This window comes from Nylanderia fulva, unplaced genomic scaffold, assembly GCF_048542155.1.
Source record: "Nylanderia fulva isolate GAGA-0341 unplaced genomic scaffold, ASM4854215v1 Scaffold15, whole genome shotgun sequence".
In the NCBI taxonomy this organism is placed as follows: Eukaryota; Metazoa; Arthropoda; class Insecta; order Hymenoptera; family Formicidae; genus Nylanderia; species Nylanderia fulva.
The window spans coordinates 2935966-2963390 of record NW_028189730.1 but is presented as its reverse complement, the minus strand read 5'-3'; the positions used below and the strand labels follow the sequence as shown (position 1 = coordinate 2963390).

The window sequence follows — 27425 nt, the reverse complement described above, 5'->3', positions numbered from 1 at the left end:
AAAATCAAAATTTCTCTGTTATTTGTTATTATATATTTCAAAAGAATTAACAAACAAAATGCTAATGTAATATAAATAATATTTTTAAAAATTCACTTTTGATTTACCTTGAGTTAATTTAATCTTAACTTAACTAAATTACAATATATATATGTATCGGCTGTAGAGCTTAAATGCGATGTCTTTTACGTTTGAAAATTAATTTTTTCCACTAATTAGGAATAGTATCGTCGGTTTGGATCTAATTCCTGCGTTCCCCTTAACTAAATTAATTTTATAAGCAATCAACTTAAACTCAACTTAATTTAAAAAAATCATCAACTTACCCAACCCTGATATTAATTCTCTACATATCTCTTATACACACAAATTATATAGTCCGGATAATATATCAATTTTACTACTAAATATTTGTCCAAATATTTATTTACAATATAAATTTTTCATCGACATTAAAATATAAACACATTGAAATATAAAAATTCAATATTTATTAAATTAAATCTCATTATATTTATTTCACTATATTAAATTTTTTTTTTATAATATTATCTTCATATTTAATTCTATTACATTCATTTCATTATATCAAATTAAATATTCATCTTAATATTATAAATCATACAATAGACATCTCTCTCGTTGCACGATCAATTAAAAAATGACACCCTTCTTAATTTCCAATAACGAAAGATCTTACTTGACCCCAACGTTCCGCACCGTGCCCAACTTCTCTCGCGCTATATTACAGCAGTCGTACACGCTATAAACCATCCTGCTTTAAATTCCAGGCTCTCTCTCCGTCGCGACCAGGGGGTTGGAGTAGAGCGACGTAACGCGCAGAGGGAAGCGGCAGAAGCGACGAGAGAAGGGCTGGCGACGAGGAGCTTGGAGGGCGAGACGGGATTGGCGGCAGCGAGCGCGGCGACGAGAGGGTTGAGGGTGTTCGCCGGGGGTGGAGAGGGTGCGTGTCGGGGTAGCGAGAGGAGGGATGCCAGGCCGCCCGCCGGTTCACCCTCACTAACCCGCGGCTCGCTCGACTCTTCAGTGCGGCCTGAACGGTTAACCGGCCTACTTCTCTCTCTCTCTTCCTTGCGCTCTCCGCCGTTTTGGTCCCGCGAATCGCCGCTGGAGTTCTCGCCGTCGCGACAGCATCAGCATCATCATCATCAGCATCAGCGTCATCGTCATCGTCATCGCCGGCACACCACCACCACCGTCACCGTCAACACCACCTGGAGGCTGGTGCCGTATTCACCGATCCGGATGTGACATCGCGCGAGAAGAGATGTGAGATAAGGAATCCTCGCCAGGAAGGACTCCGCTTCTCTCTCTCTCTTTCCTTTTCCACCCTCTTTTTCTCTTTCTCACCCCTATCCGTCTCTCTCTCTCTTTCCGTCTTCGCGAGATCAAGCTCTCTCGCAGCCTCCGCGGCGGCTCGCCGCTGCGGATAACCGGCCTAAGGGATAGAAGAGGAGAGAGGGTGCTTTTTGTTCTTCTCCCGCTCGCGAGTGCATTTTTCGAGATCCCGAAGGGAGAGTGTCTCTCTCTCTCTTTTTCCCCATCTATCTTTCTCTGTCTATCTCCTTCTCGTCGACGCTGACGACGACGAACGGACGCTACCTCGCTCCAGAGGGGTAAGTGTCTATCTCTTTTTATCTCTTTCTCTCTTCTATTATAACGAAGATCGATTCTTCTCTCTCTCTTTCTCTCGGTTTATTACGCGGCCTCCCGTAAAAAGAAAAAAAAAAAAATATACGTCTCGTCTCCGATCGCGTCCTCGCTTTCTTCCCTCTCTCTCTTGGTGTTCCCGCTATTCTCATTATGTTCTCGTTATCCTCTCCGCGCGAAACACGACGCAGAAGGCCGCGAGAGGGAGAGAGAAAGCTGCGTGGATCTGCGTGGGGCTGCGTAGACGACAGGCGGAAAGGGGTGGCCTGCGATGACGGTTGACGGCTGACTCGGAGCAGCCGAACAGGCCGGATCGTTCGCTCGCGATCAGAAGGGTTGGAGTTTTAACGGGGTGTCTAGCGCTTAGAAATCTGGAACACCGGCCAGTCAGGGAATTTGAGAAATCCGGAAAGTCGGGACATTTTTTTTTTTTTTTTTTTTTTTTTTTTTACTATTTCTCTGGATTTTTCTGTACATCTGTCTCAATAATTTTGACATTTGTTGGGTTCAATAAATATCTCAGGATTTCGTGATTTAATGTTTAATTGATTTATCGTATAGATATATGTAGATTATAGATTTGGAAGAATTAATGGTAAAAAGTGAATTTCTGGGCTTGGAAAATCTGAAAAAGTCGGAATTTTATAAATCTGGAATTGTTAGGGAAGAGTCAGGAAATTTTACTATTTAGCTTTTGGATTTTTGCACATTATTCTACATCTGTATCAATAATTTGACATTTTTTATTAAGTAAATAAATATCTCGAGGATTTCATGATTTAACATTTAATTGATTTATCATATAGATATATGTAAATTATAGATTTGGAGAAAATAATACTAAAATGTCAGGGAAAAAGTGAATTTCTGGGCTTGGAAAATCTGAAAAAGTCGGAATTTTATAAATCTGGAATTGTTAGGAAAGAGTCAGGAAATTTTACTATTTATCTTTTGGATTTTTGCACATTATTCTACATCTGTATCAATAATTTTCTGGGTTAAAAATCGATTCGTTAATTTATATTTTCATCGTCGTATTATTTTATTTCAATGTGTTTGATAGAGATAAAATAAAAAAAATTTGATATATTATAAATAAAAAACGTGATTATTTAAACAGTTTATAGTGACATGTTTGTTTCGATTATCGTACATAATGCAGATTGTATAATTGATTTAAATTTTTGTTTTTTAACTTCCGAATCTTTTTATTGTTGACAAAACTATCTCAAGGATTTCATGATTTAACATTTAATTGATTTATCATGTAGATATATGCAAATTATAAATTTGAAAAAAAAAAGTCAGAGAAAAAATTAATTTGTGGTCTTGAAAAATCTGCTGGACACCCTGGTTAAATTTTCCTGAAAATTAGTAAATTAAATATAAATTATTGTATATGATGAAATGAAATTTCTTTCACATTTGAAATCTACAAAGGCGCACACATGTCTGTCTAAACATAAGCTGCGTGGAATTACATGTTTCGCAATGTACCGTCGCGAATTACAGATCCGAATCTAAAAGGAGTTTTACGAGAGAAAGAGGGAGAAACGAATGAGTTTTAGGATGTAGGGGAGACTGTAAAATCGCAAAAATATGCTAAACCTATCTGCAATTGTTCTTTGAAATTTTTTGTGCTTCTCTCAGTGTGCTATTTATTTATTTGGCCGCCAAGAGTTATAATTGCAAACTCTGTGCGCATAATTCTCCTCATTGAAATATTTATTCAGATCTATTTCATCTGCATAATGTGATAAATAATGCATCGACTCCGAGACTGCACTTTTAAATTATAGACTTTAAGTACGCTGGCTTTTTTGCTCAGTATATATATATATAGAATATTTTTTATTTATTTGTATATTTTATATAATAAGACTAAAAGCATATCTACACATTTATATATTATATAAATTATTTCTTTAATATTAACATAGTATGATATATAATATATATATATATATATATATATATATATATATTCATAAAAGTACATATGAAAATATATAATTGTTATAAAATTATATTTATTAATTATATTACATCTAATATAATATATGAAAGTGTAGACGTTTTTTCTTATCGAAAAAACTTGGCAAAAGGGACGTGTCGATTCCGCGCAACTTCTCCCTGAAATTACAGGCTTTTGATCCGCTGCTCGGCCGCTTTTGTTCTTCTTTCCACCGAATGTAACAAGTATATACACATCCTGCGTTTGAAAAGGATCGTGCTCGGCGAAACTTTTTGCATGCGCGAGGCATACGTACTTATATATATATATGCTGGATAATGTGTCGATTAAAGGCCGCACCATATTATCCACCCCCTCCGGCCATCTCCCCCTATTTTCACCCCGGGTTACTCGTTGTGGAATAATTAACCGCTATGCAGCAACGTACCGCGAAACGACGCGATCGATTTTAGGTCACGATCGTTCGCCCGTAATCCGATTAGTTTCTGCAACAGAATGATAAGTAACGACGACGGCGATAAACAATGACGCCACCAAGCGGAGGAAGGGGGAAAAGGAACGAAGAAACGATATAAAGGACGACCCTCCACGATGGCTTGTCGTCCCGGCCCTATTATCGAGCGAAAAAGTTGGCTACTTTTTTTTTTTTTTTTTTTTTTTTTTTTTTTTTTTTTTATTCCCTTTTTTCGTCAGTCGTCCGATAAGTGGAGCGAAAGTGATGTGCGTTTGGAGTGTTTCTATTTTTATATTTAAAACATTTTTCTTCTCTTTTCGGTTACTGTAATCATTAATCGCGCGCTTAAATTCAGTGTTTTTGCGCCGCGAATAATAATCTAACGATAAGATAGGGAGGAGGCTGATGTTTGCCTCTCTTTCTTTTTACGTACTGTGAAAAGAAATTTGGTAACTCGACTAAATCTTTCAATTAAATTGTAATTTTGTTAATTGAACATATATTAGTATTCGAGTCAAATATACGTTTTCTTAGATTTAATATGTCATATTTAATTTAAATATTTTTATATGTTCAATTAAAAAAATAATATTTAGTTGAAAGGTTTAATCAAGTTAACAATTTTTTTTAAGTGATAATGAAAAGAAATTAACTTGACTAAATCTTTCAACTAAGTTGCTATTTTGTTAATTGAACATATATTAGTATTTGAGTCAAATATACGTTTTCTTAGATTTAATATGTCATATTTAATTTAAATATTTTTATATTATATGTTTAATTAATATTTAGTTGAAAGGTTTAATCAAGCTAACAAATTTTTTTCAGTGATACGTCCTGAAAAGAAATTTGTTAACTCGACTAAACCTTTGCTATTTTGTTAATTGAATAGATATTATTACTGAAGTTAAATATACGTTTTGTGTTAAATTTAATATGTCAGATTTAATTTAAATCCCCCAAATGACGTCATTCGACGTCAAAATGACGTACGCTTGCTATCTGGGTATTTTTATATGTTCAAAATAATATTTAATTGAAAGTTTTGCTCAAGTTGCCAAATTTTTTTATAATAAATAAAACTTTCGGCGCTTCGGGAGTGTTTCCCGCAAATTGACATTAGCCATTGTAGGATAAAAGCGAGTCTTTCTGTCAAATGAGGGTTCGCCATTAGGCCTCGTTATTGGTCCTTCGCTTTTACTTAGTCGTAACGTCGTTTCGTGACGACGTATCGTCAAAGGAAAAACATTTTACACGAAAGACCCTTCCTCTCTCTCTCTTTCGCTCTGATTGGCAGAGTCGGGTCTAATTTCCCGTCCAATTTGCACTTCGTACGATCCGGTGACGTCACCATCTGTCATCTGTATTTTTTTTACCTGTCAAACTCCTTCGCTTTTTTTTTCACACGTCGCCTTGGACGAAACAAGGTATCTCTTTTACCGCAGAAGGCTCCTCCGTAAATACTTTAACACTTTACGTTCGATCGTGTCCTGCCATTATTTACTATACACACATCGGCGAGAAGAGGAGCGATTCTCTATTTTTATCTAAAGTTATAACCGCGTTCGTGGGGGATAATCGGGATAATTTATCGTTCGCTCGAGATTTTCACGGATCTTCGCAATTTCTTCCCCAGATTTCTCATTATACATTTTCCCGGGGCGAAAAAAAAAGAAACAAACCTCTCCGAGCAGTTTCGCTCGAGATTTTAATTTCCGATCGATTCGCGTCCCGCCGAAAATTCTCCAGCAAAAATGGAAATTCCAAAGCTGGAAAGGGACGAGTTTTTTTTACTTTATTTGTAGTGCACAGAAAAAGAATTTGTTAACTCGACTAAACTTTTCAACTAAATTACTATTTTGTTAAATCGACATATATTAGTATTTAAGTCAAATATACGTTTTGTTAAATTTAATATGTTATATTTAATTTAAATATTTTTATAGGTTCAATTAACAAAATAATATATTTATTTCGAAATCAACATATCATTTCTATAAATATGTCGGCTAATTAGGCTCCTACAGCTGACATATTTATAAAAATAATATTTAATAATATATTTAATAATATATATATTATATAATATATAATAATAAAATAATATATTTTTTTTTATTAATATATATTTAATAATATATATTTATAATAATATTTAATAAAAATAATATTTAATTGAAAAGTTTAGTCAAGTTAACAATTTTTTTTCAGTGTACAAATTCGTACTATTTTGGACATAATTCCGGATGGAATCTAAAAAAATATTTACAATATTAAGAATATTATTCGGCTCTCGAAATCGACACATAATTTTTATAAATGCGTCTGCTAATTTGGCTCAAGTTAACAAACTTTTGTTTTTCAGTGTACAAATTCGCACTATTTTGGACATATAATTCGAGAGCATAATTCCGGATGGAATCGATAGGATCCGATCGTGTGAGGGAACGAAAAGCTCGGCAAAGCGGCGAAAATCGATTTAACTGCGAGGAGCGAAAAGTTGGAAAGCGACCGGAAGCCGGAGAGGGAGAGGAAGGAAGAAACGGAGCGTGAACGCGGAGAGCAAACGTTGAACGCACAAACACGCGCGGGAGTTTGGCCTTTGCTTTCCGTTTGCACACCCAATCAGGATCGGATACTAAAAATAGGAGTACCATGACCGAACTCGGCTCTCTAACGCTCGATTCCACAATTATGCATTTCCTCGATTCGTCGCCGCCTTTTTCCCCTTTTTTTCCCGCCTTTTTTTTCGCCGTCAATCGCTCGCTTTCATTAATAGAGAGTCTGGCTCCAAATTCGCGACGCAAAAGATTCCAAAATCGATGCCAACAACTCCAAAGTGGTTCCAACTATTTTTGAAACAATTTTCGCAGAATTTTTTTATTATTGATTGAATTATGAGGAAACATTTGAGGGAAAATAATGTTCGAGAAGAAGACAAGCATTTTTTTTCTCTATTTAATTTTTAAAAAGTCTGTTTAAATATACCTTTCAGGTTTGAGGAATTTAAATTTCGATCTATCAAATTTTCGAGGATTCCGAGAAATAAAATTCTGTCTCTCTTCTTCTTTTTTTTTACGTCTAGATTCTATAATAATATTTTTTATTAATAATTTAACGTTATAATATAATTTCTATTAATATGGTATAATTTTTATTAATAATATAATACTAGGATCTAAAAGAGAAGAGAGTGAGTTTGATTTCTTCTCTTTGATGATTTATACGAAACCGAATATTAATAATATTGACACACTTTTTTTATCGATGAATCATACGCGTTACATCATCAATAGCGTTAGCGCGAAATATTCATTGTTTTGTAGATTGGAATTTATAATTACTTTCATTCCGGTCGCAATCGAATTATTCACATTTGTAGATAGGTAATGTCGCTGTAAATTGTTTTCGGAAAACGCGCGTTTCCAGGGATTTATAAATATATATTAAATAGGTCAAAGTCGTCCCACGCGCGCGTAATTATCGTCCGTCGACGATATTTTTCTTTTTTTTTTTCATAGATTTAAGAATATTAATAATATTTTTAAAAATACGAGAGACAACAACGCATACGCGTAATGTTTCTTCTTTTTAAATTTCCGCTCTCCACTAAAAACTATTACATTTCGCTTTAAACGCGAGTAAATGGCTCGGAAATCTTTCGTAGATAAAGACCCGAAGCACATCCTCGCGGGTGCAAAGTCACGTTTCAGCGTTGATGAAATCAGCGCTCGAGAGAGCCCGACCGCGTTTCAAGAACCTTCGTACCTAACGTAAGTCCCTATATACCTTCGCGAACGCGATTTCGCAAAGCAGATAAATCAGCGAAGCACGGGATTTTTCGAATAACAGCAATCCGCCGAATCTCCCAATCTATCTTATCGCCAGCGATTAAATTGTTTTTGTATATAAAAAAAAATTGCGATATCGGTCACAACTATTCACGCTTTAGAAATATTAATTTTACCGTGGATATAGAGAAAAAAAATCTCTTCCAATTATTATTATTATTAGATTTATATATTATTTTATTTTATAATAATATAAATATTATTATGATTATTTTTATTATTAAAAAATCTCCTTGTATAAAATCTATTAATAATAATAATAACAACGTTGTTACTATTATTAGATTTTATGAAGAAACTTTTTAATAATAATGTTATCATTGAGAGTAATAATAATAATTAAAAGTAAAATTTTTATTATGCACATAATAAAATTAATCGAACATTTTATATCTTGTGGTAGATTAATGTTTTTTTTTTGTGGGAAAAATATTAATCAGAGAAACTCTTAAAAAATTCTTCCAATATCATATTGTCCAACAATTACCATGATTTTTATGGTAAATTTTAAGAGAAAATTCTATCTATGTAATACTATTAGTACACTGAAAAAAAATGATTGAATTAATACATATTTATTTCAATATTACCTTAGAAATCATTTATTTGAAACAAATAAATATTTGTTTTGAAAAGAATTTTCTTACATCAAATCAATATTATTAGTTTCAAATAAATAATTTATTTTGGCAATATATTGAAATCAAATACTTATTCGCATTCAATAAATATTTTTCAGTGTATCTAATTAATACATAAAAAAATATATAACTATGTTCTCTTATATGCATTTTATCGCAAAAAAAAATTAGTTCTTTATTCTGAATGAAAAAACTGTTCGTCAGGTTCGAGTTTAAGGGAAGATGGTCGCGCGAGAGGCCGATCTTCGCCGTCGACGATCGCGGAAGCAACCGGTGCGAGGAGGCGAGCGCGCAGAATGAGGAGAGACGGCGAGCGAAAGGGCAAACGGAAGGAAGGAAGGCAGGAAGGAGGGTACATTTCTCAGGGGTTTCTCGCCGGCCGGCCGAACGATTTTTCTTTGCGGCGGGTTGCATCGCGCTGCATTGCGGCTGCGACGCGGCGCGACGCGACGCGACGCGACGCGACGCAATGGCCGTGTGCCGTGTTGTGCGCTCGAAAATGCGGTGGTGTACCGTCATCATCGTCAACGGCATCACCCGATCGCGAAAAGGCAAGAGGGTGAGAAATGATGCACCCCTTCCTTCTGCGGATCTGCGCGATCCCGGCGAACGCTAGCGATGGGGTTGATTAAGTGTCTTATACGAGCCTCGAATCTGTTTGGATTCGAATTTTATAGGATCACTTGAAAAAGAACGGGTTTTTTTTAGTAGACTCGAACTTGCATATTATTTTATATTATTTTATATATTATTATTTATATATATTTTTTATATTATTTTATATATTATTTCTATATATTATTTTATATAAAAATTATACATATATATACATATATATATATATATATATATATATATATATCACAAAAATGATGAAAAATAAAGTTAAATTCGATAAGATAGATTATAAATACTCAGATAGATAATAAGATAGAGATTATAAATACTTATAAAAAATTATATATATATATATATATATAATTTTTTATAAGTATTTATAATCTCTATCTTATTATCTATCTGAGTATTTATAATCTATCTTATCGAATTTAATTTTATTTTCCATCATTTTTCTGTTATGAACATTTATATTAGGAATTTATCTGAATGTTCATAATAGAAAAATAACGGAAAACAAAATTATTCGAAACGTTTCTGAATAGATACATAATAGATGCCCTAGATAAGATATAGAGGTTCGAATCTTTTATAAATATATTTATAAGAAATTTTATGTATATATTTTGTATATATAACTATATATATTCTCATATAAAATAATATATACAAATATAGAAAATAAAAATATTAAAATGATGATATATACTATAAATAAATATATTTATATATTATAAATATATAAATAATATATATATATATATATTTATAATAAGAATTGAATTACTTTGCAAGAGTATACAACATATTGAAACACGATTTCTTATGAGTATTATTCGAATCCTAGAAAATGAAATTTGATTATTGGATTCGGATTTTTATATATGAAGTTGATCCTATCTCTAGCTAAAATATAGCGGAATAGAGGATTCGGTAGATCGAATCCGTGGATATAGTTCGGCTAAAAATTCGCTTCTATTATTAAAAATTGTGTGTTATTGTTATGTGAAACCCTCTTCATAAATATGTCGGTATCTTTATCGATTATATCGTGGTTTCTCTCCCCTCCTTCTCTCTCTCTCTCTTCCGTCCGATGCATACTCTCGTAATTTTATTCTTGTCTTTGCTCTGAAGAATTGATCCTGGAGAATAAATACGCGCGAAACAGGGACATTTTCGTGTGATATTTGCAATCAAATCGAGATTGCACGCTTATGAATTTTTCACTGTCAATATCTTGTTATTTCTCGAGGCGTCCTCCTTAAGTTTTTTCTCGGAGAGTTCAAAGTAAAAATATTAAAAAGCGCCTCCTCTTTTCTCCTGATTTTCATATTCCATTTAATTTTTATTTCCTACGTCACATTTTTTTCACGATTTATATAAATATATTTATATAATATTTATATATAAATCTCGAAATATAATATTTAATATATATATTTTTTTGCGATTTATTCTCTAATGGACTTGTATTTTTTATTTTACTTCCCAGTTTCCTCCCGAATAAATATATGGTTTAGGTGGAAGGATCTTGCAAAAATTCCCCCGAGGGGGTTGATCCTTCCCCCGCAAGATCGACCGAAGAAAGAAAGCCGGAGAGGGAGAGAGGATGGAAACGTCGAGTCGAGAAACGAGAGGAGCGAGAGAAAATAGGACTCGGTGTCTGGTTCGGTGCCTGGCACCGGGTTCCGGTGCCCGCTGTTTTATCGCACATGCCGCACGAACGGGCGAATTTCCGATTGCCCGCCAAAATATCAACCTCGCTTCCCGTGACAAGCCGAGAGAACCCGGGGAGCGTAAAGTTTTGATAAAATTCATCAAATACACACATATTGTATACACATACACCGAGGGCGGCTTATCGATGGATCTCGTTTACTTTTTACGGAGTTGGCGCGTCGCCCGCTTCGCTTATTATCGTTAATGTGTTTGGAATTCTCGACTCGCGCGAGAAAGAGAGAGAGGGCGAGAGTTAACGAGACCTTTAGTTTTAACGATGTGCACCTAGCCAGCCACCCTCTCTTTTCCCACCCCTAACTGCAAAAACGCAGCTTCGGACGCGAAGCGAGTCGCCTGTTAGATTAGGTCAATATTTGGCTCGCTTACGCGGGTAACCGGGTCAAGGATTGCCGTCGCCGAATGCGTCTCTATAACGTTTCGATAACGTGTATTATCGATGTATACTCTCCCAACGCGCTGCTCGCTTCTCGTTTCTCCATCTCGTTCATTCGGAATTTTGTCGCGCGAGTTCAACCCTCCGGCCAACTCTGCTTTTAGTTTACTCTTTCAGGGTTCACCCAATTCAGGGATATCGACGATTGTTCGAGAAATCATAGGGTCGAATATCGAGTACAGAACTCGAAATTAAATGTTAAATATTAAATTTCGCATTCAAATTTAATATCTTCATTATTGGAACAATTGGTCACATACACTTGTCCCCTTCAGAATACTTATTATGAATCTAACCTGTTCGGAAAGGTTTCCAATGATTTGTTTTTCCCTAGAGAATATAACAAGAAAGCTCTATAAGAAGAAATGTTTCCGAATAGATAAACCCGAATTGTAAACCCTTTGCCGGGTCCTGAAAGAGTGTCCTGGGACCTGTTCGCAAAGGTTATCGATCGGAATGATTTTGTTTCTTCCTAGATAATATAATAAGAAATCGCTATAAGAAGAAATATAGGAAGAAATGTTTCCGAATAGATACATAATAACTGTTTGGGATATCGCGAATTGTATAAACCTTTTGCGGAGTCCTGAAAGAGAGTTCTGGGACCTGTTTCTCGGGAAGGTTTCCAATCGGAATAATTTTCTTTTTCCCTAGATAATATAATAAGAAAGCTCTATAAGAAGAAATGTTTCCGAATAGATAAACCCGAATTGTAAACCCTTTAAGAAGAAATGTTTCCGAATAGATAAACCCGAATCGTAAACCCTTTGCGGGGTCCTGAAAGTGGGTCCTGGGACCTGTTCGGAAAGGTTTCCAATCGGAATAATATAATAAGAAGTCCCTATAAGAACAAATAGATACATAACAGCTGAATATCGCGAATTGTAAGCCTTTCGCGGAGTCCTGAAAGAGGGTTCTGGGACCGAGACACTTTTTCGGCCTCAATCGAAGCCTCGGTCTGATGATAGGACGGGGTGGTTGGCGGTGGTGGATGGCGAACGGGCTGACCTAGAGATGTCACTGGGTTAGCGTGTCCATGGGCCATCCATAACTCCTCCCGTCCATCCCTCTCCACCTCTCTGATGATACCCGGCTATACACGCTCGCTTTTACCCTGTCATAGAGAGACGAGACTGCGGGTCCGACTGACCCGCTCGCGTGTTTCCTGTACCTGCAACGGCGAAATATGCAAGCCGACAGCACTTGGCGTGTCTTCGGAAGACGAAGACCGACGATGACGTATGACGTTGGGGGCCGAGAACAATTAGAGGAAAAGGAGAAAGAGGTTCCTCGATCGATTAATTACTTCCTAAAAATTGCGAAAGGGAAAAAAGAACACGTCTTTTGTAGAGAACACGCGTTCCCCGGTGCAAATTCCCCGAAGGGACGAGTATTACTTGGAGTACAAATCGTTCATCCGGATGAACGAGGCTGCGAACAATGCCGCGGTCCCGATTCATCCTCGAGCGGACGCGATAGAAAATTCCGCGTCGCGGGAGAAGAATGCTCGCGCACGCTATTTTCGCAGAATATCCCGGAGAAACGCCGGTACCGAGGCTTCACTTCACTCTCTCTACAAGGTGTCCCCGGAACCGATAGGACGTCTTCTTTTATTACCGCTCGTTCGGAAAAGCGTCATTTATTTCTGTTTAAGTAGAATAGCCCGAAATTTGTTCTGTTGAAAAGGGAAAGAAATAATAATATTTTATTCGACTAATATTTAAGGGAATGCTAACAGAGTGAAAATTTTTTTTACTAGAATTAAAGTATTTATAATAATAAATGTGAACTGCCATATATGTATAGGAAAAAAACAAGAACGTTAAATAATTCGTTTTCTTATTGATTAGGTCAACAATGCATAAAATCGATAAGAAAATTAATTAGCTTTCTTGTTTTTTTTTTATATATACATTTAGGGTAGCTCAGATTTATTATTATGAATACTTTAAATCTAGTAAAAGATTTTTTATTCTGTATATCCAATAAATATAGTTAAATGAAAGCTTCTTGGTACTCGCAACGACATGTTAGATTATGACGTCAGAGAAAATACACGCTGAAAATTTTTGCGTGTCATTTTTAAATAAAAAGATTAAATATACAAAGTGTATTAAAACCATCTATAGTTGTGTTTCATCAAAATATCATGTTATCTAAAAATGGCAAAAACACAAAAATTGTGTATTTTCTCTGACGTCACAATCTAACACGGCGAGACCCAGGAAACTTTAATCTTTATCATAATTAACAGAAATGTTTTAAAACAAAAATCGAAAACAAAATTCGTTGCGGTGAAAAATCTTGAAAAATCTGATGAATTCTTGTTTTTCTTTTTTCGGAACACCCGATGGAGAACTGTCGATGCATATTTCGCTCGAGCAGCCGGTCTCGTTTTTCACCCCTCTCCGGGGGGCAGCGCGGGGTGGAGGAGGGGGATGATTTCCTAAATGTCCGCGTCGCAAAATTCAACGAGCCGCAGTGCAGCCAGCCAAGCCGAGGCAGTGACGCCCTGACCTTTCGTTTCTCGGTCAACGATCGTCCGTGTGTCTGCATCCTGCACGTGTGTGCATGAATGTCTGTGTGCAACGAAAATTCGCAGACGTTCCGTCCGATATCGTCAAACCGAGGGGGTAGAAAAGGAAGACTGTCGCTCTCTTTCTCTCTCTTATCTTTAAACAAGGTGTATACTCCCTGGAAAAACCTGGAATTCTCAGGGAATTTTGTTCTACCTTGAAAAATCCTGGAATTTGATTGAAACTCAGGGAATTAAAAAAAAATTGCCCCTTTGATTTCGAAATATAGTTTTAAAGAATATACAATTTATTAGTTTTATATAAAGTATGTATTAAAATATATTTTATTATAATATAATACTATATTACATTATTATATTAAAAAAAATACTTCATTTATGTTAAAAAATTATATATAACAAATAATTACTTTAAAATTGTATTCTAAATATTATTTAAAATATTTTAATTTTACCTGGAAAATTATGGAATCCTCAGGGAATTTATTTCCAAGATTTGAGTATACACCCTGTTAAAGAGACAGTTCAATTAATTTAGGGGGGTCACCAATCTTGAATAGAGAACGGGAATAGACCGGGGCGCTTCTATTTCGAGATCGGACGATGGAATAATTTTCGCGAATTTTCCCATTTCCCCCGTGAATGATCGAGTTACGCGCGAGTCAGCTTTAATTAAGTCTTTGTATAAAATTCGCCCCGAATATATATATATATATATATATATATATATATATATATATATATATGTATATATATACTTCAATTCCTCGCTCGGGATCTCGTATCTCTTCATCCTTGAGGAAAGACTCCCACGTTTCTCCTTCTCATTTCCCGTTTATATGCGAATTCCACGTCGCTTGTCGGAGGGAAGGCGAATACACGGACGACTGGAATTTCTAATAAGCACACACACACACACACACATACATATGTGTATATATAAACGTCACGGACGACGCATACGAAATACGTCAAATAACGAAATCGTAGATCGCCAGCCGGTCGAAATGAGGGTGTCGTCGCCGGATATGTCAAATTTGATACGACACATGAGATAGCACGACGAAAGGGAGAGACAAAGAATTTTGTTCTGCGAGAATTTTGTTTGCTACCCGACTTGGTAATCAAGTATTTTCGAGTAAACCGGTTTTTTATATCTCAACTGAAGCGGAATTTCATTCTTTTTTATACCCTTATTATGTATTTTCTAGTATTCATGTTCCAAGTAGCAAACTGACGTCATTAAACGTCAACTGACGTCATTAAACGTCAAAATGACATCAATTGACGTTTAATGACATCAATTGACGTTTAATGACGTCAGTTTGCTACTTGGGACATGAATACTAGAAAACACATGATAAAATAGTCAGTTTGCTACCTGGAATATCTTCATCTACACAGATAGAATTTCCTCTTAAAATTTACCGTGAAAATCATATCGTGATAAATATTAATCAGAGAAACTCATAAAATTCTTTCAATATCAGGATTTTCAGGATAAATTCACGGAGAGAATTCTCTCTGTATACCTACTATCATTATTGAGCACTTGGTTTACATCTGTACTGCTGTTCTCTAAAACCCTTAGGGCTAACTGAAGCTACGATATGAAGCTAAGCGTATCCCTCTCCTTCCAGAGAAGTAATCCCCAAATAATGAACCTACGAGGGTAGACATCCCCCTGGACGGTTGTCAGTGTTTCACCCCCTTCGCACTTTCGACCTACCCTCGTTCAATCACTTCTATCTATCTCTCTCTCTCCGATTACTCACAATCAGTTTCTACGTTGCAGGGACGAACGATGCTTCACGAACGAAGAATGTAGACGGAAAGGAGGGCAGGGCAAGAGAGCGAATCTGCCTGTCGCGGATTCGGAGGAGGACATCGCCGCTGTCTGAAGTCTAATCGAGCACCTTCCTCGCGTCTTCCTCGCTGTAAGTGCTGCAAAGAAAGCGCGGAAAAAGAGTTGGAAATGCAAACTGATGCGAAAGAGGGAAAAAGGATTCCAATTTCCGGATGGTTACGAAGGCAAATTGTCACTTTAGCAGAGAGCGTGTGATTTAAAAGAGTGGAGATACCCCTTTTATGCCTTTGTCTTATCACACTTTAATCGAAAAACGATTCTTTAATATAATTAGGTAAAGTGCGAGGACGGTTTCAGCCAAAGTAATTACACGAATCGATCACGCCGGTTGAATGCGTGCGTCAGCAATTATCGCGATGGATATAATTTGAAATATATTTATTATGTCGGATTGATATATATATATATATATATATATGATGTATATAGGTCGATTTATAAATAAGTTCTCTACTTACTATGCTGAATTTTTATATTAAAACTTATTATAATCTATATATATCATACATATATACATATGTCAATTAGATATAATGAATATTTATTTCAAAAATTTATTTACCATCAATTTTTTAATCTGTTATAGAAGCTTTTTTTCTTACAAATTCATCAATCTCAGCATCATTATGAAAAATTTAATGAATTTTTGAGTGACCTAAACAGATGGAAATCTGATAAGTCCGAATAATAAGGAAGATGAGGTAGAATCACTGATAAAGAAAGTTTTAGAATTTCTTCTTCAGTTATTTTTAGCTGTAAGTACACGAAGAGAATTTTCTCTTAGAATTCACCCCGAAAATTATGGTAATCGTGGGACAATTTGGAAGAAATTTATAAGAATTTTTCTGATTAATATCTACCACAATAAAAAATATTAATATGTATACATAGCAATTTTTATTATGTATATAATCGAACATATTTTATATCTTATTATGATAGATATTAACATTTTTATTATATATTGTTTCACGATTTCTAATTGAACAAAATTGAGCTGATTGTTTCAATTTAAAAAAAAAAACTTACAGTTTTTCAGAAGAAAAATGGTTCAATAATTATCTATTGCGAAACTTAGTTATGAATCGATTCAGTAATTCTTAACAAAAAAAATGGAAAAAATGTATTATTTTATAGTAGAAAATAATTTTCACATCTCAAAATAATTCAGCAAAATGGACGAATTGAATTTCCAAAAATCGTTCATGAATCAGCTGTTCTGACAGGACGAAAGGAAATTTAAAAAAATCATTTTTACGAACATTCAAAATTTATAGGGACTTTTTTGTTCATTTAAAAGTAATACAATCTATTCTTTTCATATATTTTTATCTAATTGTGATGGAGATGTTAATATTTTTATTATATATTGTCCCACGATTACCAAGATTTTCAGGGTGAATTCTAAGAGAAAATTCCCTCTGTAGTTGAACAAAATCATCTGTAGTTGCTGCTTGTTTCAATTAAAAAACAAAACTCATAGTTTTTCAGACGAAAAATGATTCAATAACTCTTAACAAAAGAAATTGGAAAAAATGTATTATTTTATGTAGTAGAAAATAATTCAGCAAAACGAGCGAATCGAATATCCAAAAATCGTCCCTATAAATCAGTTGTTCTGACAAGACGAAAGGAAATGAATAGAAAAAAATCCTCTCTATATGAGCATTCCAAAATAGGGTCATTTTCGCTCGTTTGAAAGTAGCGGAGTCTATTTTGATCACATCCTGTCTCGCAAAAAATTCGGCGCTCTCTCTCTCTCTACGCACCGAGTTTAATCGTGACATCGTGACACTCTGGATCACGACCCTATCCTATCTACATACGTAATCTGAATAGAAGGCACACGTATAATGCTGCCGCAGTGTGCCGAGGGAAGTAACTAGTCGGCTTCGGTGGCTCTAATGCGACGACGGCCTCGCGACTGTTTGCCAATCGTCGTCGTCAGTGCTTCGTCGACGGGGTCGCCGAAATAGTCACTGTCATTATTATCGCGCTACACCCTTCCTTGGCGATCCTTATCGCGGCGCGCGACTCCAATCGAGTAATCACGTCATATCAAGATATATCGATAACTCGCGGGGGAGAAGGAAAAGTGTCGAGGACGGGAAAGTGACGGAAATCTCGTTGACAGTAAACCTCGGGGTGAGTCCGCAGAAGAGATCTTCTCTTAATATTCGTCTGGATTTTTTCCCCTTTATTTCGACTCTTGGAACGAATCAGGAAAAATATATTGACAGTGTCCGCGAAAATTCAAAAAAATTAAGCTAGGTAATTTCCTTTTCATACGAAGACTTCGATCATTCGACGCTCTCTCTCTCTCTCTCTCCTTTTAACGTGCTAAACCAATAAATTCCAATTTCTGACGACGCGTTAAAGCCGCGGCCTCGTGCGTAAACTTCCGCGTGCGACGACGTTCCCGTGGACGAGTTGCGTGTGACCGAACGCGGGTTCGGAACACGTAGAAGGAAGTTGCTAATCAACCGTGGACCTTCGTGTGGTGTAACTAGAGACTACTATCATCCTACTAATCCCTCCTAACGTGTGTGAGACGGGGAAAGGGAGAGAGAGAAGGAGGGAGGCAGCAAATCGACGTGTTATCGGGCACGCTGCTATCATCATCGTCTCGATGTGATGTGCGAAAGTGCATTTGGAAACCTATTATATGCAATCTGTACGGAGAGTACTTTTCTCTTAGAATTTAGCCCGAAAATCACGGCAATTAAATAGGAAATATTTTTCATATTTTATAGTTATCACAATAAGATGTAAAATTTGTTTCATCAATTTTGCTATGTACATATTTAATTTTTTTTATTGTAAATATTTTTAATCAGAGCAACTCTTATAAAATTCTTCCAAGATCATATATATATATATATATATATATATATATATATAACAAAGAGAAAATTTTCTTCCTATACAGATGTATACAAATATGTCTATATAATATGAAAAAAAGGGAAATATATATATATGAAAAAATATATAAAAATATATATATATCAAAAAATATATATAAATTATATAAAATATATATACATATGTATGTATATATATAAAAGTATATATACATATAATACATATAAATGTGTATGTACATATAGAAATATATTTTTTTATTGATAACATACAATGAATAAAAATGTTATTACTTGTTGCGCGTTTTTTTTGCGACAATTTGTTTGGCTAATTTGAAATCGAATTTTTATTGGCAAAAATCTCGATAGTTTTTGAACTTATCGGAGAAGCTTTTCAAGAAGTTGAAATTAAAAAAAAGTTATATTTTATCTTATCAGGTGAAACTGGCTTTGATAGATATTAAAATTCAAGGTTTAGTTACAGAGAAATATATATTATTATTAATCAATATTGTTATATATTATTTAATATCAATCAATATTGTTATATATTATTCAATATCAATCAATATTGTTATACATATGTTATTCAATATCAATCAATGTTGTATATATAATTATGAATCAATATTGATAGAAAAAAACGGAGCATTTAAGATAGTTTTACGAAGGAAACATTGAACTCAAAAAATAATTTATCGTTAAGAAATAACGCAGTACTTGTGTGAAAAAAAATCGTATTAAATCAATTATATATTTTTAATATTGCAAATATATTTCGTAGCATAAAGAATGATCTACAACGAGTGTAGAAAACTTCAACAACTTGTTACAAACATTATTTTTCAATAAAAAAATGTTATATGAACATCTTATTTTAAGTTTGCACATTTCGAGCACTTTTGTTATGACTCATGCACCAAAATATAATTTTCCAATAATAATTGTGAATTTAATAGAATAATAAATAGAATATATTTGTTGTTTTTGGAATTGCAACTAGATAAAAATTAAATCTACTACTTATGCATTAATAAAATTTTTTGATCTTTTGTTGTTCTACAATTAATTAAAATTTTACACTTTTTTTGTAGATCATTCCGTATATAATTTTTTATCATCGATAGCGTATAATAAAAGTATTATACTTGTTGCACGTTACTTTTTTTCTTTTTAGCAACAGTTTGGATAATTTAAAGTCGAGTCTCTTGGCGAAAATCTCAAGGCACCGATAGTTTTCGAACTATCGGAAAAGAAGCTTTTCAAGAAGTTTGAAATTGCATGGAATTAAAAAAAAGTTGTATTTTATTATATCAGATGAAACTAACTTCTATAGAAATTAAAATTCAAGGCTTGGTTACAGAATTGGAAAAAATGGAGCACTTCCAAAACAATCTCGCTAAAAAACATTGCTTCCAAATGGAAAAAAAATCATTTATCGATAAGAAATAACGTGTTATTTACGTTAAGAAAAATCATAAAAATATTAAGATATGTATTTGCAATATATTAACATTTTTTCGCGTTATTTTTAAAATTTAAATACATGTATCCATTCAATTGAAATCGCTAATTAATTGCAATATTTTTATAAGACCATCTTTCCGGGTTTTTTTACCATTATATAATTTTTTTTTAATTTAGAAGATCGAGTTTGATGGGTAAGAGAGAATTTCATACGTGAATTTAATTTTATCTTTAATACCCTACAAGTCAAAAGTTTTTCTGCTTCGGTGTCTCTACAACATCGCCCTGGAATTTGCAAGATTGCAACGTTGTTAATATGTTTTTGTGCTGTATGAATACTCTGATAAATTCTTGACTCCGTCGTTGAAAATTTGCGTTCAAAGCCTTGTAGATTCTATTAAAACAGCACCCAGCTTTAGTTTGTAATTCCGAGACACTCTGTGCATATCACGACGATGTATTTCGATGTATCGAGAATATCAACGCGGCACATATAGAAAAAGTTTTCAGCATAAGGTTTTTATAGAAAGTTTGATTAAAAAAATTATCGACGAAAATTATCAGGTGAAAAACACTTTATTATTTATTAATGAATTTATTAAATCTGTCACTATAGAAATAAATAATCAATTAATAAATAATAAAAACACTTTATTATTTATTAATTGATTATTTATTTCTACGGTGACAAATTTAATATTGCAAAAAAATGAAGAATGGCGGAAATTAAATGTTCGTCTTTTACTGAAAATGTGCGAGAAAATAAGCAAGGTCACGTATCGGCTGTCCGTCAATTATATAACGACCTTACCACGACAATAAATTGTGAATGCTTGACGGAGGAGTCGGCGTAGTAATATGGAAAGAAACGTGTCCAATTATTATTCAACGAAATCAATTATAATACTTATAATAGCCTGTCTTCGTCCAAGGATATCGAAGAGTCTTTTCTAATCTCTTCAACGCTCTCTCGAATTTCTTTACGAGTTTTTCCGATAAACGAATAATTATTTATGCATTTATTCGCGAGAAAAAATGGCGAGAGTAACGCACATACTCTATATTATTGTTTAAATATTTTTGGAAGGGCAAAACGTGTATAAAAATTAATATTTTTTAGCTGATTTCTTTCTAATCCAAATCAATCTGTAAATCAATAATAATTCATATATAATTTATATAATATAAATATGTAAGTATAGGGACATGCAAATTATATATTATATATATTATTATATAATATTATATAATATATAATATTATATATACACATTATATAATATATATAATATATAGTATATATTATATAATATATAATATATATAATATTATATAATATATATTATATGTATATAATTTATATAATACTAACAATAAAATATAATTCAAATTATATATATTATAAATGTGTTAAAAAAGTAATATATAATTAATGTTAAATTAATTAGCCTAAATATAGTATTTTATTTATTAAATTAACTTAGGTGAAATTAAATGTTAGTCAACTTTATCGGCGTGGTTTCGGATGTTGTAAACCGCAGCGTCTCGTGTTTCACCACGAGGCAGCTTCAATTACAGCCTCAGATAGGGTTACTTTGTCTCTACGGAGATAACTTCGCGCTAAAGGGGGAGTTCGAAGCAAAGGGTGGATACCGTAGAAAGGTAGATAAGGGAAAGTAAATATTTAAGGAAGAAGATTGATATACTAATTCTTCGACGCGCCGTTGCTGGTCGATTATTCTGTTAAATGTGTCTTATTTTTTTTTCAATACCCCACGAAATCGAAAATCATCCCCTGGCACTTTTTCTCTTTCTCCCTTCTTTTTTTAAATTGTCCAATAACATTTGTTTTATTTTATTTTTTTTTGTGTTTCGAAATTAATACATTGTTCGCAAATTATGCATCACCGCATTTTCTCTTATTTTTTTATGTACCCCTCGAAATCGAAAATCATCCCTTGTGGTTTTTTCTTCTCTCCCTTCTTTCTTTAAATCGTCCGATAAAATTCGTTAAATTGTTTCATAAAATTTGTTTTATTTTATTTTTTTTGTGTTTCGAAATTAATGCATGTTCGCAAATTATGCATCGCTGCATTGTCTCTTATTTTTTTGAAGTACCCTTTGAAATCGAAAATTTACCTCCGGCTCTTTTTCTTTCTTTAAATTGTCTAATAAAATTAATTTAATTTTTTTCCATTTCGAAATAAATGCATTGTTCGCAAATGATGCATCGCCGCATTGGCGCATTTTTCTGCATCTTTCATGTCAACCCGTGCTTGCGTCAACCGGATGGAACATAAGACACATTTCGGTTGAAAATAAGTCCTGCTCGCGATACATTCGACACGTGTATACGTGAATGTGAGATCCATTTCTATCACGGGGATGTTAGACCGAATGCAAGGAAAAATTTTATATATTTATAAACACACGTATATTGACATACGAAAACCTTATTTATTCTTTGCGCGTCTCGTTTGACACTGTTTTAGCTCTTTTATGCAGGAATTATGCAGGGTGATCTGCAACGAGTGTAAAAAAACTGGGACAGCTTGTGTTCGGGAGATAATTTGAAGTAAAACATGTTATATATTAAGAGCATAGATCCTATTTCAAGCTTACATTCGAGTTCAGGGAGCATATTTTAAGCATTTTTATATGTATATAACTCGTACACTAAATTGTTATTTTTCAATAATAATTTTAAATATATAAATAAAATATAGAACTAGATATTAAAGCTTTTATTTATTAAATTAATACAATTTTGATCTCTTGTAGTTTATGATTAATTGAAATAGGATCTAAATGCATATAACATTTTTCACTGAAAATGATCTCAAAGTTTTTTTACTCTCGTTGTAGATCACCCTGTATAATGATTATTTATTGTAACATATTTACTCTTAAAAATCAAATCTGTATCATTCGTCAGATGAGAAATGAGCAGTTTCCGATAGATTAATCCACTCCCTCACTCTTTCATCGCAACATTTCCGATCGTAAAGCGGAAGACGTAATCGGAAGCAACGTGACACGCAGAATTGTTACTTCAAACATTTGTATACCAAGTAATTTGTTCATTTTCATTCGCGTTACACGTACACAAACACGTGCAACTAACTAAATACACCTTACGCGAGAATGAAAAATAAATTTACACAAAATTAATAATTTTGCAAAAGTAAGACTTCTTGTACAAGACGTGTATTATATGTATATTTATATTTATCATTATAAATTTTATAAAATATTATAATTTATAAAAATTTATATTTTTTTTTTTTATTTTATTAATTTATTGTTTTTCAGTTTTATTAATTTATATTTTTTAATTATTATTTTTTATAATTTAATACTTTTTTAAAATTAATTAATTATTATTTATTAATTTATATATTATTTATAATGAAAATTACTCGACCGATACTCTATAACGATTTCTTTTTCTCCCTTTTGCAGCCGAGCAGGCAGGATGTCGAGAAATCCTAAAAGTTCCTGGCGAACCGGCCCCGGCAGACTGGAGGCCCTGTTGACGCTGAGTCTGATCCTGCTCCTCGTCCTGCAGCCGGATCCTTGCCGAGGTTCGCCGTCTCATCGCAGTAGGCACCACGAGCACGAGCTGCACGTCGCGCAGGAGGGTTCGTCGTCGTCGTCGTCGTCGTCGTCATCGTCGTCGTCGTCGTCATCGTCATCGTCATCGTCGTCGTCGTCGTTACGCGATGATTTCGACGTCAGGAGTTCCAGGATCAGCGAGGAGCTACCGCGAGCGTCCGCCTTCACCGGCAACGATCCGCTGGTCGTACGTACCAGAAAGGGCATGATCCGCGGTAAGACCCTGACCGCCACCACCGGCAAGGAGGTCGACGCCTGGTTCGGCATCCCTTACGCCCAGAAACCTCTTGGTAAGCTCTCTTTACGGAGAAAGGAAAGAACAGTAAAAGAAACGTCACAAGTAGCAACTGACGTCATCAAAATTTGACGTCATTTTGACGTTTGATGTCATTTTGACGTTTGATGACGTCATTAGATGTCAAATGACATTATTTTGACGTTTGATGACGTCATTAGATGTCAAATGACATTATTTTGACGTTTGATGACGTCAGTTTGTTCCTAGGGTCGTTTAATGACGTCATCCGACGTCAAATGACGTATGCTCGCTACCTGGGGTAAAAGAAAAAAAAATAACGCTTATATAAATTATAAGTTCTCCTAATGTTTGTTGACTTGGTAAGAAATTGAGAAAAGTGAATGATAAAATTGTATATTTTCTTGGGGGGTTAACTTCAAGTGAATGATATATTTAATTAGAGATTCTTGCGCAGGTCCTTTGAGGTTTCGCCACCCGCGACCGGTCGAACGCTGGCCGGGCGTGCTGAACGCGACCTCGCTGCCGAACAGCTGCGTACAGATCCTCGACACGGTGTTCGGCGACTTCTCCGGCGCCACCATGTGGAATCCGAACACGCCGCTGAGCGAGGACTGCCTTTACGTGAACGTGGTGGTGCCGCGGCCCAGGCCTACGAACGCCGCTGTCATGGTATGGATATTCGGTGGTGAGTTCCCCAGTGACGACAATCCATCATCAGTCTCTACCTTCGTTCCAGGCCTGGTGTCATCGTTCTTTATTACGCATTTAGTAGATTCCAGTTATTTACCGTGATTGTGAGAAGCATTGTATAATCATTTAAAATGCATTTTCTTCAAAGTACTCGTCTGTACGTTTCTATCACAACGACTATAAAGCTGTCGGAAGTATTATTGAAAGTTATTTTGTGTCTAAGCTTCTCTACAGTCGTATTCTGAATAACGTCAGTAGCATCATACTGTGTTTATGTCAGTCATAAAGAATTTTTTTTCATTACCTTGTCACGCGGTATATTTACCCTGTTAACGTTTCAATTAATGGAATTTGCAATGTCGTTGTTATAGATATTTTCAATTGCGGCATTTGAAAAGATCGAATAATTGCTATTATGCTGTTAGAGGATACAAAAGTATTTGCATATTGACAGTATGAATAAGGCCACAAAATATTCGTGGGAATTTCTGTCAATCAATTCCGAAATTAAACCTTTTGAAGCTACTAGTATTAGAACCAGAGAAAATTAATAAAACGCGATTGATGTATGAAAGATAAAAAATATAATTAATATACAATTTTATTATTAATTACAATAACATAATTTCTTTTCTTTTCAATTTTCATTTGTTTAAGAAATTTGAATATTATATTATCAATATATAAATAATATATACAATATATAAACAATATTTTTAAAAATACACATATATTTTTTAATATAATAAATATATATATATATATATATATATATATAATATAAGAAAAAGAAATATATGTGCGCCAGCATTAAATTGTGCAGCTGCGAGAAACCCAAGGATCTCTGCGACCTCTCTTTCAGGTGGCTTCTACTCCGGCTCGGCCACCCTCGACGTGTACGATCACAAGACCCTGGTCTCGGAGGAGAACGTGATCGTGGTGTCCATGCAGTATCGCGTGGCCAGTCTCGGCTTTCTGTACTTCGGCACGTCCGACGTGCCCGGTAACGCCGGTCTCTTCGACCAAATGATGGCCCTGCAGTGGGTGCGCGACAACATCGCCGCTTTCGGTGGCAATCCCGACAACGTCACGCTCTTCGGCGAGAGCGCGGGCGCGGTGTCCGTCTCCATGCACCTCCTCTCGCCGCTTTCCAGGTCAGTTTTAATCAGACAGCAAACAGATATCGAAGATCCCGCGATATGAAATTTCAAGGAATGTAAAAATTATATTCTTTTTATTCCTTTTTGCAATATTATTGGATATTTTTATATATTATATGTGTATTTTATATATTATTATTATATTATATATTATATGTTATAAATTTTTGTTATATTTATAAATTTGAAATATTCTATTTTTTATATTTTTAGATAGTAATTTTATTTAAATGATAAATATAAGAGTATTACAAGTTTTTTAAAGATTATTTAATATAATAATTATTATATATATTATAAATATTATATATTATAGATTATTTAATATAATAATATATTTAATTATAATATAATTTTTAAATATATTTTTTTTTCGAGTCGGTATAAAAATGACGTTTTCAATTGTCGCTAAAAAAAACCCACCGGGGATTTCCGCTTGCAGGCACCTGTTCAACCAGGCCATCATGCAATCGGGCTCGCCGACCACGCCGTGGGCGATAATCTCGCGCGATGAATCGATCGTGCGCGGAATCCGGCTGGCGGAGGCGGTCGGCTGTCCGCACGATCGCGACAATCTGCGGGAGGTGATCGACTGCTTGCTGACGAAGGACGCGGAGGAGCTGGTGAAGAACGAGTGGGGCACTCTCGGGATCTGCGAGTTCCCGTTCGTCCCGGTGATCGACGGCGCGTTCCTCGACGAGACCCCGCAACGTTCCCTGGCGACCACGTCCTTCAAGAAGGCGAACATCCTGATGGGCTCCAACACCGAGGAGGGCTTCTACTTCATCATCTATTATCTCACGGAGCTGTTTCGCATCGACGGCACCGAGGACGTGAAGGTCAGCCGCGAACAGTTCGTCAGCGCCGTGTCCGAGCTGAATCCCTATGTTAATCAGATCGGCCGGCACGCCATCATCTACGAGTACACAAACTGGCTGCACCCGGACGATCCCGACGCGAATCGCGACGCCATCGACAAGATCGTCGGCGACTATCAGTTCACCTGCAACGTCAACGAGTTCGCCGGCCGTTACGCCGACACCGGCAACACCGTCTACATGTACTACTTCAAACACAGGTAAAAGGAGATCGATTCGCGCGATACCATTCCCGCGGCGACTACGGTAGCTTGGAAAAGCTGCAGAGATTATTTTATTATTGTTTTGTTATATTGAATTTTTATGTCTAATGCAAAACGCACATTGGACATACATTTTCTTAATAAGATGTCTCTTGGTGCAACCATATGTACTTTTGTCAACGTATTTTATATCGCAGCTACTACTGCGAATTAATAATGATATATTGTGTAAATGGAGAATTAAAAGAATTTTTTTCAAATTTTATTCATCTGTCATACGACTAAAGAAAGTGCAATTTTAATCAGATCTATGAACAATCCGTGGCCGAGGTGGACTGGAGTTATGCATGCCGACGAGATAAGCTATATTTTCGGGGAACCTTTGGACCCATCCAAACGTTATACGCAAGAGGAGAAGAATCTTTCAAAGAGGATGATGAGATACTGGGCGAACTTTGCAAAGTCGGGGTAAGATTTCCGTCCACAAATTAATAATCCGACTT

General features: G+C 34.9%; 1 protein-coding gene across 6 annotated transcripts in view; it reads left to right on the top strand.

Annotated features, from left to right (window-relative positions):
* LOC114938877 (acetylcholinesterase) overlaps positions 1-27425 on the top strand; it is a 60642-nt gene that overhangs the window by 21223 nt on the left and 11994 nt on the right. For 2 of the 6 annotated variants that reach the window (XM_029312992.2, XM_029312993.2), the window contains 7 exons: positions 792-1637; positions 15715-15856; positions 23580-24022; positions 24446-24676; positions 25544-25835; positions 26284-26919; positions 27229-27390. In XM_029312992.2, coding sequence (XP_029168825.1) covers positions 23593-24022; positions 24446-24676; positions 25544-25835; positions 26284-26919; positions 27229-27390 — 1751 coding nt within the window. In that variant the 5' untranslated portion in view covers positions 792-1637; positions 15715-15856; positions 23580-23592. Of the gene's footprint in view, positions 1-791; positions 1638-12506; positions 12669-15714; positions 15857-17352; positions 17932-23579; positions 24023-24445; positions 24677-25543; positions 25836-26283; positions 26920-27228; positions 27391-27425 lie in introns of those variants that run through there. The other 4 variants (XM_029312994.2, XM_085480524.1, XM_029312995.2 and 1 more) reach the window with 4 other exon arrangements.